Source organism: Macrobrachium nipponense, chromosome 11 (assembly GCF_015104395.2).
Source record: "Macrobrachium nipponense isolate FS-2020 chromosome 11, ASM1510439v2, whole genome shotgun sequence".
Lineage (NCBI taxonomy): Eukaryota > Metazoa > Arthropoda > Malacostraca > Decapoda > Palaemonidae > Macrobrachium > Macrobrachium nipponense.
In genome coordinates, this window is record NC_061087.1 from 23,450,173 (window position 1) to 23,469,099 (window position 18,927).

Below are 18,927 nucleotides of genomic sequence, written 5' to 3' on the forward strand. Positions count from 1 at the left end.
GAGTGAAATAATACAGCCGATATAATTTTTAAGTTTCACGATATATCGTGATAATGTGTTTCGTTATATTTATACCTTTAAAGAATAAATCTTAATGAGACACACTAGTTGTCTTGGGAAATTTTTGTGATGTGGCTGAACATTTTTGGGGGGAATTTTTGTGATGCGGCTGAAAATATTTTGGGGAATTTTTGTTATGTGATGTGACTGAGAATGTTTCGGCATTGTTTTTTGTGATATTACAGAAAATGATTTGGGAATTTTTATTGTAACTGAAAATGTTTGGGGAATTTATGTGATGTGACTGAAAATGTTTGGGGGAATTTATGTGATGGGACGCAAAAGGTTCAGGGAATTTATGTGATGTGACTGAAAATGTTTGGGGAATTTATGTGATGGGACTGAAAAGGTTCAGGGAATTTTGTGATGAGACTGAAAATGTATGGGGAATTTATGATGGGACTGAAAAGGTTTGGGGAATTTTTGTGATGTGACTGAAAATGTATGGGGAATTTATGATGGGACTGAAAAGGTTCAGGGAATTTTTGATGTGACTGAAAATGTATGGGGAATTTATGATGGGACTGAAAAGGTTTGGGGAATTTTTGTGATGTGACTGAAAATGTATGGGGAATTTATGTGATGGTCTACGGAAAAGGTTGAAAAAAGGTTCAGGGAATTTTTGTGATGAGACTGGAAAATGTTTTGGGGAATTTTATGTGATGGGACTGAAAAAGGTTTCAGGTAAATTTTTGTGGTGGATGCGACTGAAAACTGTATGGGGTATTTTATGATGGGGACTGAAAAGGTTTTGGGGAATTTTTTGTGATGTGACAGAAAATGTTTCGGATTTTTTTTTTTTTTTTTTTTTTTTGTGGTGGACTGAAAATTTTTTTGGAATGTTTGGTGATGCAATGAAAAAGAAGCTTGGAAGTATTTGTAAGTTTCATTTGCTTTTGGAAGGTTGAAATGATGAAAGATTCCAAGGCGTTTTCGTTGATGCGTAAATATTTAATCTGGACGGCATTTCTATCCCCTCAGCTCATAGAGTTATAATTCGTTACCGTCTCCTTTTGGGTTATTTCTTGGCTTTTAATTTTTATCGTATTGCTCTTGTTCAAAGGCCCCAGTCCTTGATTTTCAGCACACATTATGATAAAGCTTCATTACGGTATTTCGCTATTATTTTATTGTGTGTGTTTTTTTTTTCTTTCGATATGTCAAGAGTTAGCATCCGGGGATGACATCTCGCGTTTACGAGTAAATCCTTCATGGTATTGAGTTGTAACCGATTACTAGCCTTGGTACGTTGGAGGCTTAACCTCAAGTAGAACTCACTGGACCAAGATGTAAAGTATCATCCATAAGAACGTTTAGTCAGAAAATATGATTCCTCGTGATATTTTGTGCCTCTCAAACTAATATCCTTGTCTCAGTTTTATATAGGCATTGGGTACGATACAGTTTTCTCTTGCATCTTTATTTTGTTCACACAAAATTTTTACACATGCTCTTGTTTCGTTGTCAGTATTCCACGATCACTTTTTATCTAAGGTTGAGACTTTTTATTTTAAGGTATGTAAGCCCGTCGTCCTCTCAGCTCGTGTAGATATATATATAATATATATATATATATATCATATATATATATATATATATTTATCTATATATATATATCTATGGGTAGTATATAAGTAATAATATAAGGTAACATATATAGGGAAAATATATTAAAAATATAAATTATGGTATATATATATATATATATATGATATATATATATATATATATGATATGGTGATATATATATATCATATATGCATATATATATATATATATATATATATATATATATATATATATATATATATATATATATAAAATTATACACACACTATATCTCATCCGCTTAGTATAGAGTATTGCATTAGCTGACCTTCATACAAACATGGTGAATGATCTTCATTTATATCATTATAACAATCAGAAGCTTAAGTTTGTGTGTGTGTGTGAGTGATGAAATCGAGTCAAAGATCCGAAGAGAGCAGGACGTGCACTACAAAGAGTTATTTCAAAACAAATGAAGCCATTCAGAAGCGAATCTTGCGTTAGTTCGTTCATTTCGTGCCCTTTCCCGCGTTGCATTAACATCATATCACGGACGAAATGTTCGTCTTAACTAATGATGATGGAATCGGGTAAAAGAAGATGATTCGGTTGAGCTGACCTAAGTAAGGAAGAGGAGGACCTTTAGAATCGTGTTGTAATCTGTCTCTTTACCTCTTCCATGAGGTTATCTGGATCATAAATTATGAAGTCTTGCTGTCTGACCGTGTAAAGTTGGTGGAGATTATGACGCTCATTTGTATACTTTAAGAAGAAGTCTTTCTCGCACTGCATCTCTCGTACCTGCTTTTACCCTTTACGAATTTCTGTGGATTTTCCCTGCAGAGTTTTATTACAAGACAAACGATCTATACTCGTGATTTGCATCGGGACTCGTATGCTTGTAGAGGATGTACCCTGGGCTCATATTCAGACATACAAATACTCGTATATAGTATGTATACATATGCAGTATATATTATATATATACATATATATATATATATATATATATATATATATATATATATATATAGATATATTATATAATCGATTATTTATATATACGAATATACATACTATATAAAGTGGATATATATGTGTGTATGTATGTATGTATGTAGTATGTATTATATACCAATATATTTATGTAGTATATATATTTGTATATATATATATATAATGCATGTATGTACATATACACATACATGTATAACGTATGTATACATTAAATATGTAAATAAACTCGGTTGAAATAGGATACGTCTCAAGTATAAAAGGCTTTAAACCAGAGTGTTTTAATGGGTCTTTTATACTTGAGGTGATATATATATATATATATATATATATATATATATTATATATATATAATATATATATATATATATATATATATATATATATATGCTCATTTCTGTTAATATTGCGGACTGCTCACAGTCTCTTAAGGACGCGAAATGAAAACGCCTATTACCATTGTGCGAAGGGCCTTATCTATTCCCTACCGCGATGGTTATATTCCCTGTATAATCCCGCGTCGCAGAAGCCATGGATCACGCTCTAATGGTGTTCCGAGTGGCACTTTAACACTACGCCAGATGGCACGACAAGTTCATAGCACTCGTCATGGGTCTCAAAGGGGGGAGGGGGGGGGGATGGGGTGATTTAAGGCCAGAAAAGAAACGTTCGGCCGTTAAGGAGATAGGAGGGGACGAGCGTTGTTCAGCTGTTCAACTAACGTTCTTGCATAGCAGCTTTAGGGTTATTTGAGATGTCATGATTTCTAATGCGTATCATAACTTAGTGATTTCTTCCACTTACGAAATCGACGTTTTCCTGTATTTGATGAATTGAAGTATTTGATTAGACAGACCCCGTAGAGGGGTAGTACCGTTAGTGCACCTCAAGGGGTGAACTGTAGACATTGCTAAAGGTTCTGGCGGCATCCCTTCGCCCCTTAGCTGTGACCCTTTTCATTCCATACTATATTTCTTCCGTCTCCTGACAATTGTTGCATAGTGTAACTGTGAGGTTTTCCTCCTGACCTTACATCTTGTTCGGGTTGCCCCAGGTCCCTCAGTGTGAGGCACCTCTAATGTCTACCAGAGAGTTGCTAGTACATCTTCCGGTATATTTTGCATCTTCCAATCTTGGATGGTCTGGGATGCAGCTGAGATATTTGTCGAGCTTATTCTTAAACATATCTATGCTCACTCCTGATATATTCCTCAGATGAGCTGGCAACGCATTGAATAGACGCTGCATTATCGATGCTGGTGCGTAGTGGATTAATGTCCTGTGTGCTTTCCTTATTTTTCCTGGTATAGTTTTGGGCACTATTAATCTACCTCTGCTTGCTCTTTCTGATATTTTTAGTTCCATGATATTTTCTGCTATTCCTTCTATCTGTTTCCATGCCTGAATTATCATGTAGCGTTCTCTTCTCCTTTCTAGACTATATAATTTTAAGGATTGTAGTCTTTCCCAGTAGTCAAGCCTACCCTCTCTCAATTTCCTTTCTAGCGCTGAATGACCTCTTAGGTCCTAATGTTTGGACTTTGGCCCAAACTATTTATTCCATTCCATTCCATTTTAATGAAATAGTGGAAGAAATCGATTAATTGCTCTGAAGTTTGACTACATTACATTGTTTCCGTCGATTCACTTGATCACCGAAGAAACGGTACTCAGTGTTGATATGTTAATATGCGCTTATTAAAATAGGTAGGTAGTATAAGACGGTGTGATAGTTGCCTACAGAGAATTGCCCGTTTTTATTCATGTGGCAATTCTAAAGCATTGCACTGCGCCGATATTTTTTTTTTTTTTTAACTTTGTTGCTTATCTATGAATGATTATAAAAATAAGAGCTTCCATCAGTTTGCACACTATTACGGGGTATAGGATTTCCTTCAGTGTTTGAATACATGCATTGTAGTGCTCGGGGGTTTCATGAAATCCGTTAGGAAAATTGAAAATTGCCTTATACAGCGTGGTATCTGATACGCACACAAAAAGTTGCTGAAAGAGACTAGATAAAAAAAAAAATATATATATATTGCTTTTGTAGTACCGAATACTGTAACGATGATTTTAAGATGCACAGACCTTACCGCAAAAAACTTCTGTAATTTCACCGATTTCGTCTCTGTCCGCACTTACAATCATGCCGCATTTCTAAATACATTTGCACATTTTTTTTTCAGCAATTGATGCTGAAATTAATGATAATTTTTGTAGCAATTGATGTTGAAATTAATGATAATGTTTTTAGTTATTGATGTTGAAATTAATGATACTTCTTATTTTGCAGTTGATGTTGAAATTAATGATATTTTTTTTTAGCAATTGATGTTGAAACTAACGAAGTCTTTAGCGCCAATGTAAATTCTGTATCGATTTATGTTGATATTGTTAATGGTTCCATAGATAAACTGCTGCCTGTTCAAGTCTCGGAATTATGGCCTCTTTAGAAGTTATAACATATTTACTAACATTCTTATTGAAGAAACAGTGAGACAGCGAAGCAATTCTTTACACACACACACACACACACACACACACACACATATATATATATATATATATAGATATATATATATATTATATATATATTATATATATATATATATACATTATTTATCATTCACTGCTTTCCCATATTATCATGAGACAATAAAGCAATATATATATATATATATATATATATATATATATATATATATATATATATATATATATGTATGTATGCATGTATGTGTATAATATATATATACACACATATGTATTATATTATATATATAGATAGATATTTAATAAATATTATGGATATTTTTTCACACCTCTTCCTATACGCAGGTTATCGCAGAAGGAGCTGTCCTTGAATTCGTTGCCAGACATTTTGATATGAGGTTGTTTTCCCCTGCCTTTACTCCGCTTATGTTCAGGCGGCTGATTTCTTGGCAGTTATTGGTGTTTATACGCATCCAAGTACTGACAGGCCCCTACGTACCGTATCTGATCGTACGATGATCGGGTTAGCGAGTGTGCTCAGCTACAAGGCGTAATTTTCGAAGCAAATATAATGAACCGAGCTGTTCATTTCGTCGAGCATATCCGGTGAATTTTAATCGTATAGGTGTTTTCAGTTGCTGGGAATTTTTTCTTCCTCTTCCTTCTTTGTTGGGGAAGTTTTCCTCCCTCTTCCTTCTTTGTTGGGAAGTTTTCCTACCTCTTCCTTCTTTGTTGGGAAGTTTTCCTCCCTCTTCCTTCTTTGTTGGGGAAGTTTTTCCTCCCTTCCGTCTTTGGTTGGGTGGAAATTTTTTCCTCCATCTTCCGTTCTCCCTTTGTTGGGAAGTTTTCCTCCCTCTTCCTTCTTTGTTGGAATTTTCCTCCCTCTTCCTTCTTTGTGGGGAAGTTTTCCTCCCTCTTCCTTCTTTGTTGGGAAATTTTCCTCCCTCTTCCTTCTTTGTTGGGGAATTTTCCTCCCTCTTGACTTCTTTGTTCTTTGTTTGGGAGTTTTCCTCCCTCTTCCTTCTTTTTGGGTTTTTGTTTGGGAAGTTTTCCTCCCTCTTCCTTCTTTGTTGGGGAAATTTTCCTCCCTCTTCCTTCTTTGTTGGGAAGTTTTCCTCCCTCTTCCTTCTTTGTTGGGAAGTTTTCCTCCCTCTTCCTTCTTTGTTGGGGAAATTTTCCTCCCTCGTCCTTGTTGGGAAGTTTTCTCCCTCCTTCCTTCCTTTGTTGGGGAAATTTTCCTCCCTCTTCCATTCTTTGTTGGGAAGTTTTTCCTCCCTCTTCCTTTCTTTGTTGGGAAGTTTTCACTCCATCTTCCTCTTTGTGGGGAAATTTTCCTCCCTCTTCCTTCTTTGTTGAAGTTTTCCTCCCTCTTCCTTCTTTGTTGGGGAAATTTTCTCCCTCTTCATTCTTCGTTGGGGACATTTCCTACCTCTTCCTTCTTTGTTGGGAAGTTTTCCTCCCTCTTCCTTCTTTGTTGGGGAAATTTTCCTCCCTCTTCCTTCTTTGTTGGGAAGTTTTCCTCCCTCCCCTTCTTTGTTGGGGAAATTTTCCCCCTCCTTCTTCTTTGTTGGGGAAAGTTTTCCCCTCCCTCCCTTCTTTCTTTTGTGGGAAAGTTTTCCTCCCTCTTCCTTCCTTTGTGGGGAAATTTTCCTTTCCCTCTTCCTTCTTTGTGGGAAAGTTTTCCTCCCTCTTCCTTCTTTGTTGGGGGGAAATTTTCCCCCTCCCTCTTCCTTCTTTGTTGGGAAGTTTTCCCCCTCCCCTTCCGTCTTTCCCTTCTTTGTTGGGAAGTTTTCCTACCTCTTCCTTTCTTTGTTGGGGAAGTTCCTCCCTCTTCCCCTTCTTTGTTGGGAAGTTTTCCTCCCCTCTTCCTCTTTGTTGGGGAAGTTTTCCTCCCTTTCCTTCTTTGTTGGGGAAGTCTCCCTCTTCCGGGTAATTTGTGAAGTTTCCTCCCTCTTCCTTTCTTTGTTGGGGGATTTTTTTTTTTTTTTTTTTTTTTCGTTTTTTTTTTTTTTTTTCCCCCTCCTCCTTATTGTTGGGAAAAGTTTTCCTCCCTCTTCCTTTGTGGGAAGTTTCCTACCTCTTCCTTCTTTGTTGGGAAGTTTTCCTACCTCTTCCTTCTTTGTTGGGAAGCCTACTCTTCCTTTTTGTTGGGAAGTTTCCTACCTCTCTTCTTGTTGGGGAAAATTTTCCTCCCCCTCTTCCTTTCTTTGTGGGAAGTTTTCCTCCCTCTTCCTTCTTTTGTGGGAAGTTTTTTTTTTTGTTCCCCCCCTCTCCTTCTTTGTTGGGAAGTTTTCCTATCCCCTTCCTTGTTGGGAAGTTTTCTCCCTCTTCCTCTTTGTTGGGAAGTTTCCTCCCTCTTCCTTCTTTGTGGAAGTTTTCCTCCCCTTCTCCTTCTTTGTTGGAAAGTTTCCTCCCTCTTCTTCGTTGTTGGGAAGTTTTCCTCCCTCTTCCTTGTTGGGAAGTTTCCTCCCCTCTTCTTGTTGGGAAGTTTTCCTCCCTCTTCCTTCTTTGTTGGGAAGTTTTCCTCCCTCTTCTTTCTTTGTTGGGATGTTTTCCTACCTCTTCCTTCTTTGTTGGGAAATTTTCCTCCCTCTTCCGTCTTTGTTGGGAAGTTTTCCTCCCTCTTCCTTCTTTGTTGGGGAAGTTTTTTTTTTCCTCACTCTTCCTTCGTTGTTGGGAAGTTTTCCTCCCTCTTCCTTCTTTATTTGGGAAGTTTTGTTTTCCTCCCTCTTCCTTCTTTGTTGGAGAAGTTTTCCTCCCTCTTCCTTCTTTGATGGGAAGTTTTCTTCCCTCTTCCGCCTTTGTTGGGAAGTTTTCCTCACTCTTCCTTTTTTATTGGGGAAGATTTGTTTTCCTCCCTCTTCCTTCTTTGTTAGAGAAGTTTTCCTCCCTCTTCCTTCCTTGTTGGGAAGTTTTCCTCTCTTCCTTCGTTGTTGGGAAGTTTTCTTCCCTCTTCCTTCTTTGTTGGTGAAATTTTCCTCCATCTTCCTTCTTTGTTGGCAAGTTTTCCTCCCTCTTCCTTCTTTGTTGGTAAGTTTTCCCCCCTCTTCTTTCTTTGTTGGGAAGTTTTCCTCCCTCTTCCTTCTTTGTTGGGGAAGTTTTCCCCCTCTCTTATATCTTACCTGTAAGATCAGGTCCTCTGGTTTGTCTGAGGTGCAGTTTATATTTGTCCCATCCGTCACGAATTTAAATGAAGAATAATCTACACGATCTCCTCCGTTCGTACCTCAGCGCCATAGTTATTCCCATCCTGTTCGTCTCCTCCTCCTCCTCCTCCTCCTCCTCCTCCTCCTCCTCCTCCTCCTCCTCCTCCTCCTCCTCCTCCTCCGCCTCTTTTCGTAATTTGCATACAATTATCATTACGTCAGCAGACGATTCCCCAAAGACCTTTACTGAATTGCCGCCATCTCCGTCTTGACTGAGTTCGAAGATCTTCCTGCAAAAAAGAAAAAAAAAAGGAGGAGGGGAAAGGGAAAGTATATAAAGAATGAAAATTGAATTGAACGGATCGAAGGCTCTCGGAGAGGGTAATGGAGAAAGATAAAGGCCGAAGAATTTCAGTGGACGATACGATTCCAGACATAAAGACCTTACAACACTCAAGAAATTGTGGTCGTAGACTTTTGTAAGGTGCTTTAGAAGCTTCGGACGTCAGAAGTTGTAATATGGAAAGCTGTGTGATAAAGTTGAAAATGCGCGAAAGGGAAAGATTATTGATCAGGAAGACGGACCGAAGATTGAGTAACTAGGTAATAAAAATAAAAGATGGCAATGAAGACAGACCGGCCAGGAAGATAGACCGAAGATTGTGTAACTGGAGAGTTAACAAAAATTATTCGACAACGGAGATGATAAAGAGAGGGCTGATTGAATGCTCCAAAGAGCCACCGTGTTAGTTCATTCAACATGAAAAGCTAAAATCATCGAATCGAGACATTACAAAACCATCCATCAAATTAGCTTTGTGTACAAAGCTGCCTAACAAACTTCATCCACAGAAGAAAAAGCGTTACCATTTAAAATCTGTCAAGACATGTCGCCAATTAAAACCGGTGTCTTGCATTTTATGGAGATTTTTTTAAGCAATTTTAAGATTGTTGTTGGATTAGAGATTGCAGACAGGAACCTTTGAATGGAATTTAGTGTAAAATGCTCCACAGATTACGAAAACATCACAGTTTGGCTTAGTGTGAGCAGTCGTTATAGAACTGTAGATTTCTTTTGAGGTAGATCTTATCGCTGATTGCTTTGGAATACTGTAGTTGTAGAGAGAAAAGTTGGATATATCCGTTTAGCAGGTTGTATTATTATTATTATTATTATTATTATTATTATTATTATTATTATTATTATTATGTTGGGAAAAACTCTATCACGAGAGTTAATACAATATTCTAGGGGTCCACAATAAAGAAAATAAAAAGGTTAACAGTTCGTGTATAAATAGACACGAACTTTTAACATTTTTACTATTGTGGACCCCTGAGAATATTATTATTATTATTATTATTATTATTATTATTATTATTATTATTATTATTATTATTATTATTACTATAGCCATTCAACATGTTTCTTATGTACTTATTCCTTATAAAGCAATAAACCATTCTAGCAGTTCCTTGTTGGACGGGTGGTTTTCGTGCTCTCCTACCAGTCTGGTGGCCTGCTTAGTCAGTTTAAAACACTGCCAATCTGGTGGCCCGAAGTTCGATTCGCCGCTCGGTCAACGCGGAGTCATAGGAATTTATTTCTGGTGATATAATGTGGTTCGGATCCCACTATAAGCTGTAGGTCCCGCTGCTACGAAACCAATTGGTTCCCAGCTACGTAAAAAATATCTAATCCTTCGGGCCAGCCCTAGGAGAGCTATTAATCAGCTCAGTGGTATGGTAAAACTAAGATATACTCAACTTTTTCCAGCTCCGTAGATGGTAAACTTAGCTGCCTAATGTCCTAACCAATTATTAATTACAGCACATTGTTGTATCCAAGATACATCAGGTGCTTAATCACTGGAATATTATTATTCATTTTAACTGCGGAATGCCGGTTGAACAGCAAAACTTAATCGGTTACTTTCCATAATCGATTTTAACTACCACCTCCCATTGTCGTGACTGGAAGCATATTTTTGGTAACGACCATTAGACAAAAGGAAAATGTGACAAGAACTAAGTCTGAGAAGATAGAAAGCCTTGGAAAGAGATACTCAGTCATTAGAATATAGAAAACCGGAGAGAAGCAACAAAAAAACACACACACAAACACACACACTCGCACACACACACACACACACACAAAGCAGTAAAACAAAGGAGATTGAACGCTGACAAGAATTCTACAAAATAATTGAGAATGCAAAATTTCGTATATTGGGAAACAATAAGGAAGAGAGGGAGAGGGGTGTGTTAGGGTTAGAAAAAGGAAAAGAGGTTTGTTGTATTTTGGAATGATTTTTCTTTTTTGTAGCGGTATGTGATAGGAGTCCATGATATAATTAGCAATAGCTCTAGGGGAGAGGAAAAAGAAAATAGGGGAAAATATTATATCTTGTAAGATTCTCTTGCATTTTTTTTTTATAATATCGACACCGCTTCTCCCAAATTGAGCAAGAACTTACCTCCCACATTGCGGGAGAGATTCCACCTTCAGACGCAAGGATGGTGAAGTCTCAGAACATTTTGACATTATTCGGAGTTTGATTTAAAAGCTGGAATACGCTTGATTTCTCATTGATCTTCGAGGGTGAGAGCATCAGTCGAACGGTCCTGTGTGCTCTTGATTTGCATGTTACCCAAACTACCATTTACAAAGCTCTCGAAAACACAGATCATAGAAAAGGAGCTGAAGAGGGTGATGATAACATATATATAATTGTAGAATAACAACGTGTGCCTAATGGATACGTATGGGAACTGGAGAAAGTCGTGTAAGAAGAAACTTCCATAACAAAGGAGAAGTATGAAGGAATGTTAATGAATATTCCACATCAATTTACTGCAACCAGATGATGATGCCTTGGGTCGATTACATTTGTTAAGGGAATTCAGTACAGCCTAAGCACCGAATATTAACGGTAGTTTTAAAAGTATACGAAAACCTAAGAGAGAGGAAGGGAAGACTTAGAATGGGCTTGATAGTCGATATGGAAGAGATATTGGAAAGGAAAGGCCTTACTGTCCATGAAACGTAAGAGAACAAGGAAAATAGAGGTGAATGGCACAAAGTTCATATGTTCTATGTACTGCTGCGGAGCCTTTTGCGAAGGTATAAAATTCGACTAATGTTTGATGAGAAGTGACTGTTGTGTCACATCCTTCTTGGGTCACTTTATCCTCCTGATATATATATATATATATATATATATCTATATATATATATTATATATATTATATATATTATTGTAAAGGAATATTGATTTATTGAATGTAAAATTGCAGAAAAGGTTGAAAATTGATATTTGCATAGAAAAAAAGTGTGTACACTAGACAACAGATGGCAGTAGCGCTTGGCGTAGGCGGTAGTCGCCAAGGATAATGTACCGAAACAATGATATTTGGTCCATGGATGTCTAGCGTGAGTCTGGTATATAAAGGCCCAAAACGACTATTTTCGTTGGAGCTGAAACAAACAAGTGATTATAATAGTGTATCAAGTTTTGAGGAATATATGGTAATGTATTGTTTATCCATTTGGACGTTTTCTTGTGTGATGTAACGTTGGTTGCCACTAACTTTTTGATGTTACAGTGAATTATATGTTGTGTTGATGTAAAGCTTTGTGACTTGGGTATTATACTGTAAAATGCAGTGATTAGTGATTAGTAGTCTTGATGAAGTGCTGTGTAGCGAGTCTTTGCTTTTGTGTAAAGCGTCCGTAATTTGTTTAATGTTCTGTTTGTGACTTTAATTTCCTTACTAGTTGTTATTAAAGTACATTTTAAGTTATAGTGAGTTGTCACTGTTTCCTGATATATTCTCCTCGTAAATCCTTACCATAGAAAGTTTTTTTTTTGTTACATGGGGGCCTGTCAAACGAAACCCGAACGTATCCCTACTCAGTTTTTGCTCATTCTATCGAACGAAACTCAAACATATCCATACTCATTGTTTACTCATTCTATCGAACGAAACCCGAACGTATCCTTATTAATTGTTGCTTTTTTCATGTCGAACGTATTCGACCATAACTTGACGTATCCCTACTGTTAATTGCTTTTCAGTACTTCCATGTACTTTAGAGAGGGGGGAGAGTTGTGATAGTGTTAGTGCTATATTTGTCTTGCTGTGTTATTTTGAGCAGGTTATTAAAGATGTTTGATTTGAAAGATTTCATACGTAGTCCTAGTGGTGAAAAGTTAGAAGGTATAACTAAAATAGACTGGATTGTTCTAGCTAGGTACTATAATGTAGAAGTATCAGAATCTGCAAGGAAGCAAGAAATCTCAAATAAAGTAAGTGAGGCGCTAATGACTTTAGGCATTTTGTCTGATAAGGAAGGGTTGTTACTAATGAGTTGGGAAGAGGAAGAAACTGATAGCCAGCAAAGCGCTAGTGAAAATAATACAGAGGGTAGTGCAAGTGAAGAGGAAGGTGCCAAAGCCGTACGTGAAAAAACCAAGTCACGCAAGGTTAAACCAAAAAAGTCCAAACTTTTTTATGAAGGGATGAGTGTTGAGCAGATGCAGATTCATTTGCAAATAGTTAGATTAGAGAATGAGAAAGCTGTTGAACTAAAGAAGTTAGAAAATGAGAGAGCTGAAAAGGTTAGGAAGATAGCTGAGAAAGAGGTTGAGCAAAAGAAGATTGAAGTTGAGCAAAAGAGGATAGAGCTAGAGATGAAGAAACTTGAAGTAGAAGAAAAGTCCAGAGAAATACCAAAATCTTTTAGAATAGACAATGCAGTAAAAAGTGTACCAATTTTTGTTGAAAATGAAGTGGATGCATTTTTTTTTTACAATTTGAGAAAGTGGCAGAACAGCGTGAATGGCCGGGAACGTCATGGAGCACGTTGGTTCAAACCTCCTTTCGAGGAAAGGCTAGGGAAGTATTTGCTGCCTTATCTTTAGATGATTCCAAGGATTATGAGAGAGTTAAATCTGAAGTTTTGAAGGCTTATGAATGGGTGCCAGAGAGGTATAGAGAGAAGTTCAGAAGCTGGATAAAAAGAGACAATCGTACTCATATGGAGTATGCACGGGAACAACGCCTGTGGTATGATAGGTGGATGAATGCCCGAGAAGTTAATGGTGATTTCGGTAAACTTCAGGAACTTATTTTGCTTGAGCAGTTCAAGGATGGTATTAATCCACTTATTAAAACATATTTGGATGAACGTGATGTAGATAATGTGGATGAAGCCATTAGATTGTCTGATAATTATGCATTGACCCATAAGCTATATAATACTGACGTCACTCCTAAAATTGGAAGGAGCAGAGTTTGGAAGAGCAGCAAAATTACAAGGCACAAGGTAAGACTACGAGTTCACAGGTATCATCTCGTGGAGTCTATAATAAATCCTTTAATAGAGGTGGTAGAGGGGCAAGTCAATATAATTCAGGTCCTAGTGTTAGTGCTGGAAAAGCAGGATACAGTGTAAATGATCAGTTTACACCTAGTTACCAAAACATAGGCGAAAATTTTAGAGATTTTGTATGTTTCAGTTGTGGCAAACCAGGACACATCAGTAGGAGTTGTCCACATCGCACAATAAACCGTCCAATTCAAGTGGTAAATAAAGTTAAAGATAAACCTGTACATTTTAAGGATGATCATAAACCTGAAAATACCATTGCATTGTTGAATCAACCACAAGCATGTGGTGACAGAGATCCTTGTTTGTTTGCTTCTCCCCTTAGGCCAGGTAAGAGGTATTGTAACGATAGCATCGACAGTAATAATATATGTGATGTTGATGAGAATATAGGTTACAAAATAGGTAACAATGATGTTCAAAATGTTAGTAATGTTGGTTGTATTGAGGATATTGTAAAAGGAAATGGAGTGAGACTACCTGAAGAGAAGTCCACATCCAAAGGTACTGAATTGTATGACCCTTTTATGGGAGATGGTTGGTTACACCTCCCTTGTGTTGAAAAAAGGAAAGTAAGGTGGTTAAGAGATACCGGAGCGGTACAGTCTGTAATGATAAGAAAAATGTATGACCAGTGGAAGGATACTGGAGAGTATGTACTTCTGCGTGGGTTTGGACCTGAATTTTCAGCTCCATTAGTAGAAGTAAGGTTAGAAACTCCGTTAATTTCGGGAGATGTTAAAATTGCTTTGGTGAGAGAAATCCCAGTGTCAGGAGTAGAGTTAATTCTTGGAAATGATGTATGTGGAGACAAAGTTTTTGGTAGCAGTAATCCAATTTTGACAGAAAACCCCTTTAATTCTTCATTTATTACAGAAGTTGAATGTACATTTCCAAACTTATTTCCTGCTTGTGCAGTTACTACAAGAAGTAAGAGTGCCGAAGGAAAGGTAAATGATGACGACGGTTTGGATTTACAAAACTTGTTTAAAGATAGTCCGGAAACACTACAAGTAAGTAAAGTCAGTACTCCTTTGCGAATGCTGAAAGTTAATAAGGAAGAATTTGTTAAATCTCAAATTGAAGATGATAATTTGAAGGTAATAAGAGATAATGCCCTTGTTGATATAAATGATATCGAGAAGGAAGGCAAGTGTTACTTTTTAAAGGATGGAATCCTAATGAGGAAGTTCAAGAGTAGAAATGTTAATGATGTTGTAGAACAAGTGGTCATTCCAAGTAGTTATAGGAATTTTGTTCTAGGTATTGCTCATGACTGTAGTTATTCTGGTCATTTAGGTATAAACAAAACCTATGAGAAATTATTAAGGTATTTTTTTTGGCCTAAGATGCAGAAAGATTGTAGTGAATATTGTAAAAATTGTGATTTATGTCAAAAAGTAGGTAAAGCTCAACATGACCCTAAGGTGATGCCATTGCAACCCATTGAAGTTCCAGGAGAACCCTTTGAGAAACTGGTTTTGGATTGTGTAGGACCTCTGCCTAGGTCTAGCAAAGGTAACGAGTATTTGCTGACAATTATGTGTAGTGCTACCAGATTTCCAGAGGCTATTCCTTTAAGAACTGTGAGTGCTGATAAGATAATTGAAGCGCTTAACAAGTTTTCTCGCTGGTAGGTTTGCCAAAAGAAGTTCAAACCGACCAAGGAACCAACTTTACGTCTAGAAAGTTTACCTCATTTTTAGCCTGTCAGAATATTAAGCATTGTTTATCGTCTCCTTATCACCCACAGAGCCAAGGAGTGGTCGAACGATTTCATCGAACCTTCAAAACCATGCTTCGCACGTACTGTTGTGAAAATGAAAAGGAATGGGATGTCTACATACCAATGTTGCTATTTGCCGTTCGTGATAGCGTACAGTTATCGTTGGGTTATTCTCCTTTTCAGTTAGTATATGTCCATCAGGTAAGGTCACCCATGGAGGTGATAAAGAATCAGTTGATTTCAGATGAGAAGGATTCTAGCACGTTACAAGAAATGAAGGAAAAAATAAAGAAAATATGGAAAGTAGCACATGAGAATCTTAAAGTAGTACAAGAAGAGATGAAAAGAAATTACGACAAAAAGGCTGCAAAACGTGAACTCGACATAGGAGATAAGGTTCTAGTGTATCTCCCTACAGCTGGTAAGGTTTTTAACCAGAAGTATATAGGACCTTGCACGGTGAAGGAAAAAGTAAGTGATGTTAATTATCGAATTCAATTTCCTACAGGACGGAGGAAAGTTAAAACTTTCCATATTAACAAATTAAAGAAGTATAACGAATCCAGTGGAGTGTTGTCAATTGCAAAAGAGGATGATGAAAAAGACGTTGAAGAAGAAATTGAACTTAGATTAAAAAATACAGATTATTTGAGTGATGATGAAAAATTTAGGAAGTTATGTATTCATTTATCTGATGAACAGCAGCATGATTTTAAAGTGCTAATTCAAAACTTTTCAGATCTATTTTCAGACCATCCTAAAAGGATAAAAGGAGTACAACATAAAATCAGGTTGAGAGAAGAGACTCCAATAAGTCAGCATCCATACAGAATGTCGCCCAGGCAACAACAACAGTTAAAGACCGAAGTTGCTTATTTACTGAAACACGGACTAGCAGAGGAAAGCCATAGTGAATGGGCTAGCCCATGTATTCTAGTCGACAAACCTGACGGAAGTGCAAGAATGTGTACAGACTATCGAAAGGTAAATAATGTAACTATAAAAGATTCATATCCTATGCCCAGAGTAGAAGATATAATTGATAATGTAGCAAAGTTTCCTTTTTTAAGTAAAATTGATTTATTGAAAGGATACTATCAAATTGAGTTAGACAAAAACAGCAGGGGATATTGCTGCATTTGTTACACCCCATGGACTTTATAATTATAAGGTAATGCCATTTGGTTTATGTAATGCACCTCTGACATTCCAACGTCAGATGAATTATATCTTGAAGGATTTCGAAGGTGTATTTGTTTATTTAGATGACATTATTATTGTTGGAGAAACCTGGGAAGATCACATTAAAAAAGTATATGATGTTTTTAAGAGGTTATTAGAATTTAATGTTACGATAAACCTTGCCAAATGTGAATTTGGAAAAACTACTGTTCAATATTTAGGACATGAAATAGGAAGTGGCCAAGTGAAACCTGTTGATTGTCATATTGAGGTCATAAAGAATTTGACCCTCCCTACATCTAAACGTGGAGTGATGAAATTTTTGGGAACAGTGGGGTATTACAGGAAATTTTGTAAGAACTTTTCAGATGTAGCCTACCCATTAACAGAGTTGCTGAAAAAGGATGTGAAGTTTGTGTGGTCAAAGGAATGTGACGATGCCTTCAATAAACTTAAGCTCATGTTAATGTCTAAGCCAGTACTGAAATCCCCAGACTTTAATCTACCATTCAAGTTACAGGTAGACTCCAGTGAAGTAGGAGCTGGCAGTGTATTATTACAGGAACATAATGGTGTTTTACACCCTGTATCTTACTTTTCAAAGAAATATAATAGCCACCAGTTAAATTACAGTATTGTTGAAAAAGAAGCTTTAAGTTTAATTTTGAGTTTAATGCACTTTGAGATATACTTGCTTAACAGTAACTTTGAAATAGACGTATATACTGATAATAACCCTTTAACCTTTATTAATAAATGTAAGCACAACAATAAGAGAATTTTAAGATGGTCTTTATTTTTGCAACCATTCAAACTGAATATTCACCATATAGCAGGCAAAGAAAATGTCATTGCAGATTCTCTCTCTAGATCTGTTGATTACTTAAAGGAAAGTGCTTGTTACCAACGACGTGGCAGTCTCCGATAGTTGCTGAAGGGAAGTAGCTAATGTTTAAGACTGTAAGAGTGAAAATTCAGAATGGACTGAGGAGAGAGCCGCTGAGTTAAAAGGGGGGGAATGTAAAGGAATATTGATTTATTGAATGTAAAATTGCAGAAAAGGTTGAAATTGATATTTGCATAGAAAAAAAGCGTGTACACTAGACAACAGATGGCAGTAGCGCTTGGCGTAGGCGGTAGTCGCCAAGGATAATGTACCGAAACAATGATATTTGGTCCATGGATGTCTAGCGTGAGTCTGGTATATAAAGGCCCAAAACGACTATTTTCGTTGGAGCTGAAACAAACAAGTGATTATAATAGTGTATCAAGTTTTGAGGAATATATGGTAATGTATTGTTTATCCATTTGGACGTTTTCTTGTGTGATGTAACGTTGGTTGCCACTAACTTTTTGATGTTACAGTGAATTATATGTTGTGTTGATGTAAAGCTTTGTGACTTGGGTATTATACTGTAAAATGCAGTGATTAGTGATTAGTAGTCTGATGAAGTGCTGTGTAGCGAGTCTTTGCTTTTGTGTAAAGCGTCCGTAATTTGTTTAATGTTCTGTTTGTGACTTTAATTTCCTTACTAGTTGTTATTAAAGTACATTTTAAGTTATAGTGAGTTGTCACTGTTTCCTGATATATTCTCCTCGTAAATCCTTACCATAGAAAGTTTTTTTTTATGTTACAATATATATATATATATATATATATATATATATATATATATATATATATATATATATATATTTATATATATATATATATATAAACTTTACAGTGACGATGAACTTTGATGTGGTAAACCCAGTTTCATGAAACAAGAAATTTTAAAAATCATTGACAAATAGTTTCAGAGAGCTGCTACTTTTGTTGAATGAACTTGTTAATTTTGCATATTGCTGTTATTACGTTGTACTCTCATGTAATTACTCGATATACTAAGGACGAGACAGGCTAAAAAACATTCATGCCAAATATGCAAAGAGGGAGTGAAGATATGGATGAACAGAATTTATGGTATTTGGTAACAGGAAAATATCGGCTGGGAGAGATGAAGGTTTTACGAAAAGAAAACGATAGGAGAGAAAGGCAAAGGTCCCCAAATAATGTATGCTGTGACATTTAGGATCAGCAGAGAGCAACCTCTTTAAGCACGCAGTAATAGGGAAGGTGAGAGGACGGCGGGGAAAAAAAAGAAGAAAAAGACTTATTTTTGGAATAGGATGAGGTTATAGTGTTACTGAGGGTATCAGGTATGATGGCAGCGGTCAAGGAATTTTGCGTCAGGAATGAGTGCTTCAAGGAAGGCATTGGAAAGAGATTTACATTTTATTTTTAAGATTTGGAAGTTATTTGCATATACATACTTCAATTTTTCAAACGAGTGTTTTGTACTTAAAACGTGAATATATAG

General features: G+C 36.5%; 2 protein-coding genes across 2 annotated transcripts in view; one reads left to right on the forward strand and one right to left on the reverse strand.

Annotated features, from left to right (window-relative positions):
• LOC135208292 (dnaJ homolog subfamily C member 3-like) overlaps window positions 1–10,809 on the reverse strand; it is a 33,737-nt gene extending 22,928 nt beyond the window's left edge. The window contains exons 1-2 of the mRNA XM_064240398.1: window positions 10,742–10,809; window positions 8,345–8,450 (exon numbers count right to left, since the gene is read on the reverse strand). Of these exons, the coding sequence (XP_064096468.1) occupies window positions 8,345–8,450; window positions 10,742–10,809 (174 nt within the window). The remainder of the gene's footprint in view (window positions 1–8,344; window positions 8,451–10,741) is intronic.
• LOC135198144 (uncharacterized) overlaps window positions 1–18,927 on the forward strand; it is a 285,187-nt gene that overhangs the window by 39,565 nt on the left and 226,695 nt on the right. The gene's annotated exons all lie outside the window — the stretch shown is intronic.